The sequence below is a fragment of the Ixodes scapularis genome, unplaced genomic scaffold (genome assembly GCF_016920785.2).
Source record: "Ixodes scapularis isolate PalLabHiFi unplaced genomic scaffold, ASM1692078v2 PGA_scaffold4__175_contigs__length_147842914, whole genome shotgun sequence".
Classification (NCBI taxonomy): Eukaryota; Metazoa; Arthropoda; class Arachnida; order Ixodida; family Ixodidae; genus Ixodes; species Ixodes scapularis.
This window is the reverse complement of record NW_024609879.1, coordinates 132,607,706-132,621,601: the sequence shown is the minus strand read 5'-3', so window position 1 is coordinate 132,621,601 and position 13,896 is coordinate 132,607,706. Positions and strand designations below refer to the sequence as shown.

The 13,896-nt window shown below is 45.6% G+C and overlaps 1 protein-coding gene across 1 annotated transcript; it reads right to left on the bottom strand.

Moving 5' to 3' along the window:
- Window positions 1-724: 724 nt before the first annotated feature.
- LOC115308321 (lipase member K) lies at window positions 725-12,200 on the bottom strand. The gene is made up of 8 exons (XM_042293714.1): window positions 11,923-12,200; window positions 10,041-10,208; window positions 9,810-9,960; window positions 5,592-5,684; window positions 4,754-4,906; window positions 1,028-1,099; window positions 879-947; window positions 725-742 (listed from the first exon to the last, which is right to left on the bottom strand). Exons 1-8 carry the CDS (start codon window positions 12,198-12,200, stop codon window positions 725-727), a joined length of 1,002 nt encoding a protein of 333 aa, XP_042149648.1.
- Window positions 12,201-13,896: the final 1,696 nt, after the last annotated feature.

Here is a 13,896-nt window from a genome sequence, read left to right as displayed (position 1 = left end):
CAAGTTGTTCCTGTATTTTGGTGCTCACACACAGACACCCACGAATATATATAGACTCTGCACAATAGATCCTAGCACTGGGAAACAAGCTAGTAAAAATCGGCGCCCGCATATAGAAAGCTCAAATCGTGACGGAATGTGCATCCACTGTGTGTAAAACGCGAGCGCAACGCTCCCCTTGTGAAAAGTATTATTTGTATAGGAAATTTCTTGCTTCAATAAACGGATATGATCAAATAAGATTACATAAGAACATACAAGAAGCTGATGAGAAGATATAAAAACAATATATGATTATATAAGAAGCTATACGAAACTTTTGATCAGTTTCTTGTAACTTCTTATAAAATCCTATATTGTTTTATATGCTCTTATAAGGTTATTGTATGCTCTTGTATGATCTTATTTGATCATACACGTTTATTGCACCAAGTAATTTCTTACACATAAGATTTTTCACTAGAGTCTTGAGCAGTGCATGACGCGTCCATTATATTGTTCGTGTGCTAAAGCACTTGGAGGTAACCTTTAGTATCTACATGGTAGGTCCCTGGCAATCCTGCCAGTGTATTGTACTTAGCAAAAGGAGATATCTAACGCCCACTTGACGCTGAGAGATTGGACCTGCCGAGAGGAAACGAAACAAACAAAAAGAGTGTACACATCGCTGAACCCTCTAAAAAAAATCTCTATACCCATGAATTTTAAAGTATTGTCAGGTCCCTTACAAAGTGACTGTCAGCTGCGGATGCCTCACAACTATTTGCAAGTCGCCCGGATTACTGGGAAAGGCGCTTAAAATAAAGTGATCAAAGGAGTGGGTTTTACATAACTGCAACTTTTATGTATAATGCAGGCGCACAGTTGTTTTTTCTTACCTGCCCGTAGACCACGGTGTTCTTCTCTGGGCCGTAGTCAAACTTTTGCGGTTTCTGAGAAATCATGAGCTGCCGCAGCGAGCAGAGGAAAAAGGGAAGGGGTTACGACCTGGGCGAAAGACTTGGCCAAGCCCTGACACCCTTCTTACCTGCAAAAAATGCTGTAAGTTCTTCATTGACGTGCCGGCAGGAAGTCTGCACAAATAGACAGGAAGCCTGGACTGTTTTAAGGAAAAAAAGAACAGAACTACAGTTTTTGAGTGCTGCGTCTATAGTACCGTATTCCCAATATTCAATGCCTTGACAAAAGCAGTTCCACTCTAGCCGTGTATGTTTTGATTTTCTGCAGCATCACTGGACGGAAGCGGTCACGTGAGACGTGTGCCGTCACTGTTATCACTTTTTTTCTAGTCGGCGCTAGCCACCATATGGGGTGCAGTCAGCTTCTGCTGCAAAGCTCCGGGTCGGTTCTCTGCCACTTAGTGCCGTGGCGTTATTTCGCGACTCCCATATGCCTGCGTGCTGTTTTTTCGGGTGCCGAAGCAGGTCAGAGAACGGCAAAATACTCTTCCGCTTCCCGTCGGGCAAGAACACTAATCTGAAGTGGAGGAGTGCTTGGCCTGCCGTTATAAAATGAAACAGTTCCAAGCCCACAGCAGGAAGCAAGTTCTGTGAGGTAAGTGCATTTCAATGATCTTGTGCATGTCAATGGCAGCCCATCGCTTTTCAGCCGATCACGCTGCTTCGACTGAGCTTTGTTAAGCAGGAAGGATGTTTGGAAGAACGGCTGCTTCTGAATAAGAATAACTATCACAGCCAATCTAGCACCACATGAGTTCCGGGAATCCCCAGGCAAGCCCGGACAGTCACATCCCATCAATGATGGATTGACCCTGATGGCTTGTAGCGTCCGCATAATAGATCTCAGCTCTTCAGTGGACCATTTTACAGTCTTAGAAATAGAAAATGTACAGGGGTACACCCTTGTCTCATATGTAACACCCCAAAATTACATTTGGACGTTCAGTCCACTGATGTCAAGCTGGCGATACGAACTTTTACGAACGGCTGAATAGCTGTTGGATATAACTAGGGTTCGGAGTTTTCGGTTTAAACCGATAAAAACCGATAAAAGTACGCCGAATTCATTTTCGGAAATTCGGTTTTAACCGAAAAAGGTCAGTTTTTAGGTTCGGCAGTTTCGATTTAAACCGATAAAAACCAATAAAATTTCGTCGAATTCATTTTTTAAAATTCAGTTTTAACGGGAAAAGGTCACTTTGACCTTCAAGTCGTAATCGCAGAGCCATGGCGAAAAAGTGGAACGACAGTGTCCATCGAAACGTGTCCGAATGTATGGGATACACGAATGGCATCACGACGTTTTGGTCTAATGTGCGCATCATCAATCGGAACGTGAAGTCCGAAATGCCCCATGACTTCTCCATGTACGAGCGTGTCTTCAAACTCGTTGTGAGGAAGACTGACTTGTTGCAAGCTCTTCATGTTGTCTTGTGCTTCAAAACGTCGCACCGTGTCTCTTTCGGCGATTTTGGCTCAGGCAGCGCGTCATCTCCTCAGCCTGCCAGCGTCCAGTGTTAGCGTTGAGAGGGCGTTCTCGAAGCTCAGGGTCATATATTAACAGGAAAGAAAGAGTGTGGATCAAGGAGGAGAACCTGGGAAAGTACATGTTTGTGTGTACTATAATGAGATCACGTATTCCTGATGTACAGAAGGTGAGGTTCCATGTTTTTGGGGCATAGGCTTCGTATTTGACTTGTTTGTACTTCTGTTTTTTTTTCTTGTTTGTTTTACAGTTGCACACATTTTCCAAATAAAGTGCCCATTTCTTTTTCAATGTATCTGTGCCGTTATTCTTTGAGTGATCACAAATATCAGAGCTACGTACAAGGATCATCTGATCCGGTGTCCGTTGGTGTTTATTTTATATTCACCGAAAAAAGCCGATAAACATTTCCGGACATAAATATACACCGAAAAAAAACCGAAAATTGAATTTTAAAATAAACACCGAAAAAAGTACGCCGAATTTTGAAAAAATAGAAACCGAAAACGCGGAACCCTAGATATAACGCACGAAATACGTACCCCCTACACCTCCTACCTCTTAGAGTGTACAGCGGAGCTGTTAAGGGCTAGTTTCCCCAGTATCGTGTCCGTCAGCAAACTAATGATGACATCAAACTCTGGACCGCTAAACGACGGCAGCAACTAGACAACCGGCTTGCCGGTTGTCTTTTGTCCGTTGTCGCCGTCGCTCATAGATGCCGTCAACTTTTCCAGCTTTTCCACTCTGGCTTGCCGACTTTCGGCCGGCCATTACTTCATTCCCACCATAGTACAGCTCTGCTGGTCTTCCTTCACCAAAATGAAAAAGCTGGAAGTTTTTTTGTTTTTTTTTTGTGTGTTTGTACGGATATTTGCATCTCTCGGGCAACTTCGCATGGCCGCCGCTGTAACATATACCTTACGTTTTTGTTTCCTCTTATCTTATTACTTAATTTCATCATTACTATGAAATAAATGTCTAACCACGCGAGTGATAATTGTTTTGTTATGTAACTGAACCACTGATGTTTGATTTTTCATGTATTTTTGTATTCTCCTTCTTGTAATGTCCCCAAGATGGGTTGACAGAATCTTTAAATACATGTCAAGCTGTTGTCATTTTAGGTTCTGCTGTGTCCTGTCCAGCGTTGGCCTTTGTGAAGAGGCGCAATATGGCCTAAGTTGCTCTTGCTCCATTCAACCCCCAACCATCATCATCATCGCCTTTGTGAAGACTCGTCCATACCCGTTTCAGTGGCTCGGTATCTCGGTAAGACAGGAAAACGTCAGCGTCGACTGCTGTATTCTGCAGCGGTCTAAAGCGTCTATGTACTCAGGGCTCTATCTCACCATAAGTGCAAGCGAAGCCGAAGGCACGAGTGCAGTGCAGTCACCATTGTGGTGACTTTGCTGCTGAGCATGTATATTTCGCAGCGTAAACTGTTTACTATCGCATTTCTTTTCTTTTTCTTTTTTTTTTTGCAAGAATAAGTAGAATGGGTACCATGCACGGTACATGGACTTTATGTGCAAGTTATGCATAACGCTAACTCGAGCCAACTTGCGCCTTCTTGCCTTTTGAGCTACGCGACGCCATAGTATCAAAGAGCTGAGTTGGATTACCACATTTACTGCTGTCATGGGATCATCATCAAAGTCCACCTTGGTTCACGCACGTACCGAATGTAATAAAAACATGGTATTTGTACACAGATAAATAGTTAAATGTAATATGGCCCGAGCTCTCACGTTGAGATACGCCACAGCGCATGTTTCTTTGCAAGCATAAAACGGGCCAGAAAATGACCCAGATGTGAAGCGGCCGATTGAAGCCAGGGAAGCCAAACCTTCTCTGTGAGCTAAAGTCCCTCGATAAAAGTAACGCTTGGCGTTTCTCACTAGTAGAGGCAACCACTGTTGGCGAACGGGAGAGAGACGTACCACGAGATCACGAATGAGAGCAGCACCGCATTTTCCTTAGTCAAAGGGTCGAAATGCTGTTATTCTGGATTTTATTACTAAGGAAACTGCGCTCTCAGGGGAAACTCCAAGTGCCATACAACCTTCAATACATGTTCATAATGAATCTAAAAAAAATAATCAGTACTCAAGTTAATTCCTGAAACTCAGGTTCGTTAGAGCATAGCGAATCGCCAGTGATCAAGCGGCCGAGGGCTGAATGACAGCGGAACTTCTTCCACGAATGTTCCGCATACTCTGCGACAGTACTTCTCTCGTAAAAGTATTTTTTGTCGATCGTTCAAATTTATGGCTAAGAGAGACGCGCAAGAGAAACCGTCACTGACCATGTTGGCGTACTTGCTGCCGAAGTTTATTATCTTGTCGGCCACCGCAGCGCAAACGCCCCTTGCGGGCATTCCGCATACTCCCTTGGCCGTATACGTGTTGATGGCACCGTAGGAAGTAACCTTGTCCAGCTTGGCGGACGCGGCCAGCCTCTGTTTGAGCGTACAGGAAGCGAAAGACGAGTCTGTTGGAGTTTGCGTCTGGATGGCATCGTAAAGAGGCACCGTGAAAGCAAAAACTAGTGAAAAAGAATAAAATAAGAAAGGCTCGCTGGTTTCTTTAGTCATTTCCGACCACATTCACGTGTAGGTATCAAGACTTGCAGACATAGGCCCCACCACGCCACATGACGCCGCAGCTTTAGGCGCCGTGCCAAGAAACTTGAGCGAAATCGGTGTACTCTGTCGCGAACTGTCTTTGACATTTCTGGATTGCATTAGTGGACCTAGGAGTGTTTTCTGATGTTTCAGATGGGAGCTAAGCTAACTGGCAACAACGATCTTGAGCCCCGAGATGGCTGAAGCGTCGTTAGTCTGCAACATTGCTTATTTAGTGGCGCTACACCACGCCACAACCCCACCTTGGTCACTACACAGCCGCGGCACTACGCGGTAGTAAAGTAGCTCCGAAGGTAGTGCGTCCTCGTCCGCACTGTTTCTTCAGCACATCGCTCGCTAGTACAAGCAGGCGCAACGAGTACTCTGCGACATAGCCCTCTGCGGATCTGTTCGCTCTGCTCGTAATACCAGTGTGCACCACACGTTTTTTTCTCTATAGAGCACGTGAGCGAGTTTTACCCCTTAGCTTTGACGTACTGTAGATGTGCCAATTACTCACAAGCAGTCGTTCTGTGCCTTGTGAAGCTTTGAAGATCGTCAGTGGTGACTTGTTGAACTTCCGAAATGGTGCCAAAGCTACGAACGCCTTAACCTGCGAGAAACTTGAACATAAGTTCCGCCTGGAACATCCAACACCTCCAGATAATAAAGTCCCTCGATAAAATTCACTATACATTCGTTGTCACATCAAGCAAAAGGGAAGATTTTTTTTTTTTTTTTTGCATTATTCATGCGTTGCTCGAAGTAGCGCATTTAACATCTGGTTGTCGAAGGAAGAAACAATGCTTTAGGAATTTGAAAAGTGTACGTCTTGATATAGTAACATATAGTTCAAGACGCACCTATGCATATATCTTAGTTCAACAAATGAAGGGGAAAATTAGTAACATTCCGTGCGGACCAAGACTTTTTTTTTAACGTGAACGTTCATAGACCTGTACCTGTCAAGTATTGAGCAGCGTACCTGGCGAGGAAAATATAATATTTTTAGGTCTTGCTCACGTTCTGCGTCGCACTGCATTCTTTCAGACGTCCCGCTAGCGTCCGTCACTAGAATGGGGGACGCTAACGAGACGCTTGTACGTGAATCGTGCACGATGGGGACGCTAGCACGCAGCTTCAAGACAGCATGAAACGGTCGCGTCTAGCGGACGAGGCGACTTTTTTGTGGCCGCGTCTCGTGAACGCTACAGCGCCCCCTGGCCGAGAGAAACAGGCCCATAGGCTAGGTTTTCAGGAGAGGGGAACCCCAATAAAAAAAGCGTGATCACGAATATCCAGACTTGTACCGTACGCAATACAAGTAATCAAATTACTTGTAATCGATTACTTTTTGGAGTAATTTTGTAATCAGTTGATTACTTTTATTAGGCAGTAATCACAAGAGTAATCTGATTACTTTTTGAAGTAATAAAATTACTTGTAATCGTTACAATTTGTCCACGGAATCCCCCCCCCCCCCCCCCCCCCCGGCACACGCCTTTTTTTTATGAAATGACAAAAATAAAATTTGCTTCTTTTTTGTTTCGAACGGAAAAATGAAAGATTTTTGCGGAGCTGTAGGAAACGAGGTCAATCTCTTTCTATGTACAGTTTCTGTAGAATGTCCGTTTTTCTTTTTTCTTTTTTTTTTTTTTCGAGCTGGGACTGCGAGTGGGAAGCCGCAGGGAAGCCACAGTGCTTGACAAAGGTCATTCAGGGCGAAGTTTGAGGCAGTTGGCATCAAAGGCAGTTGAAATATTTCCCCATTTCCCCTGCGTGGTCTTTGTAACAAGCAATGTTTCAAGTTGAGAAGTGGTCGGGGCGATCTCTTCCACTAATGGATACTACACATGATCCGTTTCAAATCCTGGAGCTGCTGCTCTTTTGTATAACATGCGAGCTCATCCACGTGTGAATAATAAAATGAGCGACGCAAACTTTGAGTGACAACCCTTGCTCAAGCTTAACAAGATCTAGAACCCCCTCCGCCCCCCCCCCCCCCCCCCACACACACACACTGGCGAACGCCCAAATCATTAAACGTCTTCAAAAAAATTCTATGCTTGTGTCCGCATCGTGAAGGTACAACGACCACGAAGAGGGAGCCAGTTTTTCTTCTACCATACTTGTGCAAATGTGAAATATAGGTTGGAAGTAGTTCATTGTTATGAGCGCTAAAGATGTGTCTTAACACAATAAAGTAATCGGAAAAGTAACGATTACTTCTTTAAGTAATGTCCAATTACTTTTGCCGTGGAGTAATCAAGTAATCTAATCGAATACCTTTTAGCCAAGAGTAATAGTAATTGTAATCGATTACTTTTTTCGAGTAACGTGTACAAGACTGCGAATATCCCCGCTAAGTTGGACGGGGAAAATGACGTCACATGGGCTTCGTGTAACATGACCTCGAGCACTGCACGGGCTCGTGCCGGCCCGAAAGCCCGGGCCCGGCCCGGCCCACGGGCCGGAGCAAAAATATTTCCGGGCCGCGTCGGCCCGGGCCGTGCCTGGACAGTCGTGTGCCGTAAATTCTAAATTGTTAATAACAAAAAGTTTGCCCATTCATCTTTTAGGTTCATTGAAAACAAAAACGGCGAGGTGCAAAGTCACTACAGCGCCGTTAAAATATTAACAAAGAGGTGTCTCGCAGTTAGAAAGCCTTCAAGCGGATAAAAGGAAACATATGGACTCCACCAGCATAGTGGGAGAGCGCCGGCAAGAAAACGAGGGCACTCCGGTCGCAGGGTACACCATGATTGTCTTTTTCCATTGTTCTTATAATCGCATGCCATTATTATGTACACGATGACTTCTGCAGCGAATCGTGTAACACATTTTGACTGTTTTCACCATCGCTGTACCGGATCCATGTGAGAAGAGAGGAGGCGCAGGAATCAGCGTTTGTTCAGTGATAGTGACGGAATATTCGAAATAAGTACCACAATATATACTTATAATTGTGCATTTAGGACCTTAAGGAATGTGACCAAAATACTAAGCGTATGAAGCTATGTATGTTTCCTAAAATAATTGTCATTTGCCTTCAAAACAAATTTAAAATAACATTTTTTTTATTATTATATAGGATATATAAGATAGGTACCGAATGTTTAACTCGAATTTCATTTGATGCTCGAGATAATGGTAACGTCCACATCAGGCGATTTGTTTGTTCACGATGTTCCATCTAAATATATTAGACATTCTTAATCGTCTCTGCCATGTAAACATATTAGCTAACTGTACGCCATGCTCGGTCCCATATCTGCGTCATTCAAGTGCCTTCACATTTTTAATAGATATAATTCAATTAATTTATTTCAATTAATTCAACAAAAAAGTATGAACTACCCCGGTAAATAAATTCGTTCACAGGCCTCTTGAAGGTGCCTATACGGAGCGTGCCTATACTGCTTCTTTGGCAGGGGTTGTGGTACGTCAGAACGACGAGCTCTGATTCGCTCTGATTGAAATATTAAGGCAGCTTGATTTGAGGTCTACCCACTATCTTTAAATCAGAGCCAATCAGAGCTCAGCGTTCTAACGTCAACACAGCCCCCCCCCCCCCCCCCCCCCCCGCCCAAAAAAAAAGAAGCAGACGAACTTGCGCTGCGCATAGGGCTCGCATTATGTGATGCCGAAAAGAGGCCATCTACATGAAACTGGCACGAGTTCAACGTTGCTGATTCCAGGTCGAATCAGTTTCAATAAAGATCTGTCTAGGCAGGTTCATGAAGTGGTGCCTCGCATTCAACTTCAGTTAAACGTACGGGAGGTCACCTCTCAGGCGCCCTTGACTTCCAGGCGATGTTTACGCAGAGAGACCATGATTTTAGACTTCACTTGGTGGGCCTGTCACTTATTTCATATGCTGAGTACGTCATAATAAAATGTCAGTAAAACAAATAGTTTATTTTCTAACGCCATCGTTGTGAAATGCTGGTAATAAGTACTTTAGCAGGGCCGATAGCTAAAGAAATTTCCCACCCGACAGGACGGACTATCGAAATATTTTTCGAGTGCTTAATTTCTTTAAAGAAAACAGCCCGAGACATTATCACTTATTTTTCGTAGTTACCTGCGTTATTATATGAGACATTTCCAGTTTCTCAAGTTCACAAAAGTTGGTGTACACGTAAATCAAACGGTGAGCAGTGAACTTGCGACTTGGTGTGTTTTTCGCGATTCAGCAGGTTGTTAATCAGTCTGTGTACCTGCATTTTAACTATACATCTACGCATTAGTATCTTCATTAGTTTGTTTGTTTGTTTGCTTTTCTGGAAAGGGTCAGTAGACGATGCGTGCGTCGTAGTCGTTTCGCCGCCGAACTTGAAAGAAATTAACAACAAACATTACCAGATCCACCGTAAAGTGTTCATAAAAGAAAGGTCCGCATTTATGCCTCGAAGCCGCTTGGTGTTTCTCAAAGCGTCCCAGTACCACTGTTTTATTGGTTGTGTGCTATGACGGACACTTTATCCCGAAATCAGGCTAAATTTAAATAAGACAAACACAGCCGCGAGCGCGCTCTCCATCCGCCGGTCGGGTAACTATTAAGATTAAAAGGCCGATACACCACCACGCGGTTCTTATGTCACGGCGTGGCGCATGTTCACACGTGGATCCGATTTTTGCGCACACGCAATGCCCACACAAATGTGTAGGCAAACGCGTACGTGTTTGTAAGCATTGTGTCGCTCCATAGCAGGAGGTACCCCTTCGCTGTGCGTACCTTGGCGTTGTACTCGGGCCTTTCGGACATCATGACGAAGAACATGAGGGTGCCTTGAGACATGCCCACGTAAAGAAGACAGCTGAGCTGTCGCTCCTTGAGGACATAGTCGATCTGCGCCGGAGCATCGTAGATGCCATGCTCGTGAAAGCTGCGGAAGACGGGTGAAGCAGCGCATCCGTGTGAACAGCGGAGGAGTCTGACAACTGCGTGTTTTGTGGGCGCACTCACGAGAAGTCCCAGAAACGTTTGGTCTTGACGGACAGGTTGGCGTGCTGTTTTCCGTACGTGTTTCCTCGCGTGTTGGCCAGCCACACGTCGTACCCGTTGTCGGCCAGCAGAAATCCTGCAAAGCGACGGTCTCTGAACGATCTGTGCTTTTCACGCGGTGATTCGATGTTTCACGAAAGACTGGCTCAATCGCTCCTCCGAAAGGTACTCGTTACGCAGAAAAAAAGGTGATGTCATACTGGTATGTGCCAAAACCCCTACTTGGGAAACTTAGTAACCTTCGGTATAATTAGGGTCCTAATTACTTTTCAGATGTTAACTTTGTAGGCAGTAAATTTAAAACCATTGATTCAATCAAAAACTTCTGGATGTCATCGAAAACCACTAAATCAGCGCACATTACAAACAGATAAGGCACCCGCAGCATATTACGGAGTTCTGGAGATACACTATACTTGGACGCGTTTTTAGGTTTCAATTTCCCATCCCCGCGCGGTCCTGCTGCCCCGTGTTCAATTGGCAGTGTCCAATCCGAGTGAATACATTCTGCAGCACGCATTACACACCACCGAATTTGCTGTTTTCGGCAAAAACACGCAGGAATGACTACCAACATAATGCGATGAGTACACGTGCAAGTCATGTAAGATATTTGCATAAACCGCAAAAACAAATTCTGGTTTGAAAAAAAAAAAGTTTCCTTCGAGTAGCTTCCACCCAATTCACAGTCCACCCCTAGCGCCTATAAACCGCACATCAAACATTCTCACACGCAGCACGCCTTGACAAGCTTGCATGCTCTATGAACCCACAAACAAAACTGGTATCATTCGTAAAGCATCATTACTCATTTGTCGTTCAAAACAACCCTAAACGTCTCGTCATAGTGAACGATTTAAGAAATTAAATCCTGTACAATCCGCACCTGGAGACAGTTCGCAACACATAAGCTTTAAGCTGTTTTGTATATGTACTATAGTGTGCGGACTAGAGCCCATATACCATATAAGGTTTAAGACCTTAAGCCACGGTCACACTGCTAATGCATCATAAGAAAGGCAGTCTGCCGACACTGCCTGAGGAGAGTGGGTAGACCTCAATGCTATAGACGACTCACGGTCTACCCATTATATATATATATATATATTTCAATCAACCAATAAGAGCTCGGCGTTTTGACATCATCGAAACCCCTGCGCAAGAAGCAGACGACCTTGCGCTCAGCATTGGCAGACGAAAAGACCCGAGCTATCTCTCCTGACCCAGAGACTGGCCCGAGAAGTCCATGAGGAAAGCCGAGGAGTCCGTGGCGAGTCCCGTCAGGCGAGTCCTACAGGGTTGTCATTGAGGATGGTGCGGAGTATCGCAGAAACAGGCAGCACTTGCGCACCACTCCAGTGGCCTTCAACATGGACAGGCATCACGAGGAGTGGACCACAGCGCGAGCTGCACAAGAAAGCCCGATGACAGACTCTTCAGGCGAGACCTCAATGGAGTCAGAGCCAAGAGACCCGCCGCTTCAAGACCAGGACGGTCCGCAGCTCAATGTGGATCTTGACCCAGCAGTCAGCGAGCGGTCATGCACCTGATCCAGCACCAGTCCGACATTCTCTCCGGAAGCGTCAAACTCCACGAAGACTCAGCTATGACCGTAATTTCGACCAAGAAAAGTGTAAAACACCTTTGGTTAAGAAAAGGGAGGTGTAACGCCATCACAAGCCTCATCTGGCAACAATGTCCTAGAAGCGGCTTGCTATAAAACCAGCTCAAACGGGAAGTCGAGCCGCAGCGCTCATATCCTGCACTTCGTCTCGCGGGTCTTTACTAACGACCCACTCTGGGAGCCGTTAGACTCCGCTTTGGCAGACAAAAAAACACGAGCTATCTCTCCTGACCCATAGACTGGCCCGGGAAGTCCATGACGAAAGACGAGGAGTCCGCGCCGAGTCCCGTCATCAGGAGCACAGGTTCCCTGTGGCAAGGCTCCGGACAGCTTCGTTTGCCGCCGGGAATGCGGTGCATCTCCAAGATGTAGCCGTCGGCCGTGGTCACGTGGTGGCGCTCGAACGGGTAGCCCTTGCTCACGACCAGGTGTTCCTGGAGGAAAAGGGTGAAGCCGGCAAGCGTCTCCGATGAGGGCCGGTCCAAACCAGATCGCATTCAGGCCGGACATTTTTTACGCCAGTCGTCTGACGTCATCGGTGACGTTTTGCGGCTCCGGATGGCTGCATTCGGAGTTGAATAGATTCAATCTTGTACACGACACTCGAAAAATAATTGATTACAATTAAAATTAAGTTTGCTTAAATAGTATTCAATTTAATTACTGGATTACTTGAGACAAAACGTAATTGGCCGTTACTAGAAAAGTAACCGTTACCTAAGCGATTACTTCAAATTTTCAAAACGACAGTTTTCTGCCGGTTTGACAACGTGTCTTTCGTACTGCCTAATTTTGGACTAGAATCAAAGAGTTATAAACTACTTATATTCTTAATCCACTAATTTTGGTAAACCAGCCTCCTGTTGCAGATTGAAATTGCTTGGTGGTCTGAAAACACTGAGAGCGTCGCAATTTTAATGTTGGAAACCGTCGTCAGACGGTTGCCAACATTTCCCATACTGCCTAGTATAGCCATTAACATCCATCCATCCAGAGTGTACCAGTCTATAAACGACTAAGTGAGGCCATCGGAGTGCTGTTTCTGAAGCTCCGCTTGTGAAAAAAATATTAGAAGGCGCTACAAGCGAAGTGTCTTGGATTAGCTTTTTCTTTTTTTTTATACAGGCGTTGCTAACTTTTGAGCTCGGCCGGCATATTGATCAATGTCATAGAAACAATATAACCTTGGGCTAAATTGTTAATGCAACCTACACATCAGGCGTCACGCATACCGTCACTGCGACCTGACGTGTCGTCACAAAGCCATGCGACATCACGACGACGCCTTGACGTCAACGTCATCATCGACGTTGACAACGCGCGTTACACGACATCAAAAGTGCGTTCTGATGTCATATTGCGTTGACAACGATGTCAATGTCAACGCTGACGTTGACGACGACGACGTCACGCAACGTCAGGACGACGGCGTCCTTGTCGTCAACGCGACTTCATAAAGACACTTGGCGTCAGGTCGTCGGCGTCGTTGTCGACATGACGCAACTCAACGTCACGACGACGTCCCAGCAACTTCACGACGTCATCGTCGACGACGCCAACGTTACTATGACGTCGAGACTTCGTCGTGACGTCGCGTCGACGTTGATGTTGGGGAAGGCTGTGACGTTACAGGACGTCAAGGCTTCGTCGTGACATTGTTGTGACGTTGACGACGACGTCACCCGACGTTAGGGCGACATTAGCGTGACGTCATAGCAACGTTTTACGCTGCGTGGAACGTCGACGTCACCCTCTACACGGCGCGACGTCACGACCGCATTACAACGGCGACTTGATGTCGCATAACGGCGTCGTCCTTAAAGGGGCCCTTCTACCTTTTGTGCGGTTTCCCGTCTCTTGGGGTTCGGGCAAGCCAGTGGGCACGGAGAGAGTACCTAAATATCAGTGCGCCATATTTTAACCGGACGATGCGGAAACCTCCTCCACCGACGAGGGCGACCCACGTTGCCGAGAGCGCGCGATATGTGACGTCTTTGGTCCTGGGCTTACAACTGGTCAGAACCGCTAAAAGCTTTTTTTTTTTTTTTTTTGTCGAGATACAAAATATAAGTGTCGCGAACCCTTTCCGTTATGTATGAAAGTAGTTTTTGTTCAGTATTTTAGATCAGAAAAGAAACAAATGCAGTTGATAAAGTACGGAAACAAGAAATGACCGTCCACATACCCGCCACC

Coding starts and splice junctions, on each gene's coding strand:
- LOC115308321 (XM_042293714.1), bottom strand. CDS start 12,200: ATGCGATCTGGTTTGGACCGGCCCTCATCGGAGACGCTTGCCGGCTTC. Junction 4,907..5,591: donor AAGGCACAGAACGACTGCTT/GTGAGTAATTGG, acceptor ACGCTCAAACAG/AGGCTGGCCGCGTCCGCCAA. Junction 1,100..4,753: donor GCAGCAAGTACGCCAACATG/GTCAGTGACGGT, acceptor TCCTTAAAACAG/TCCAGGCTTCCTGTCTATTT.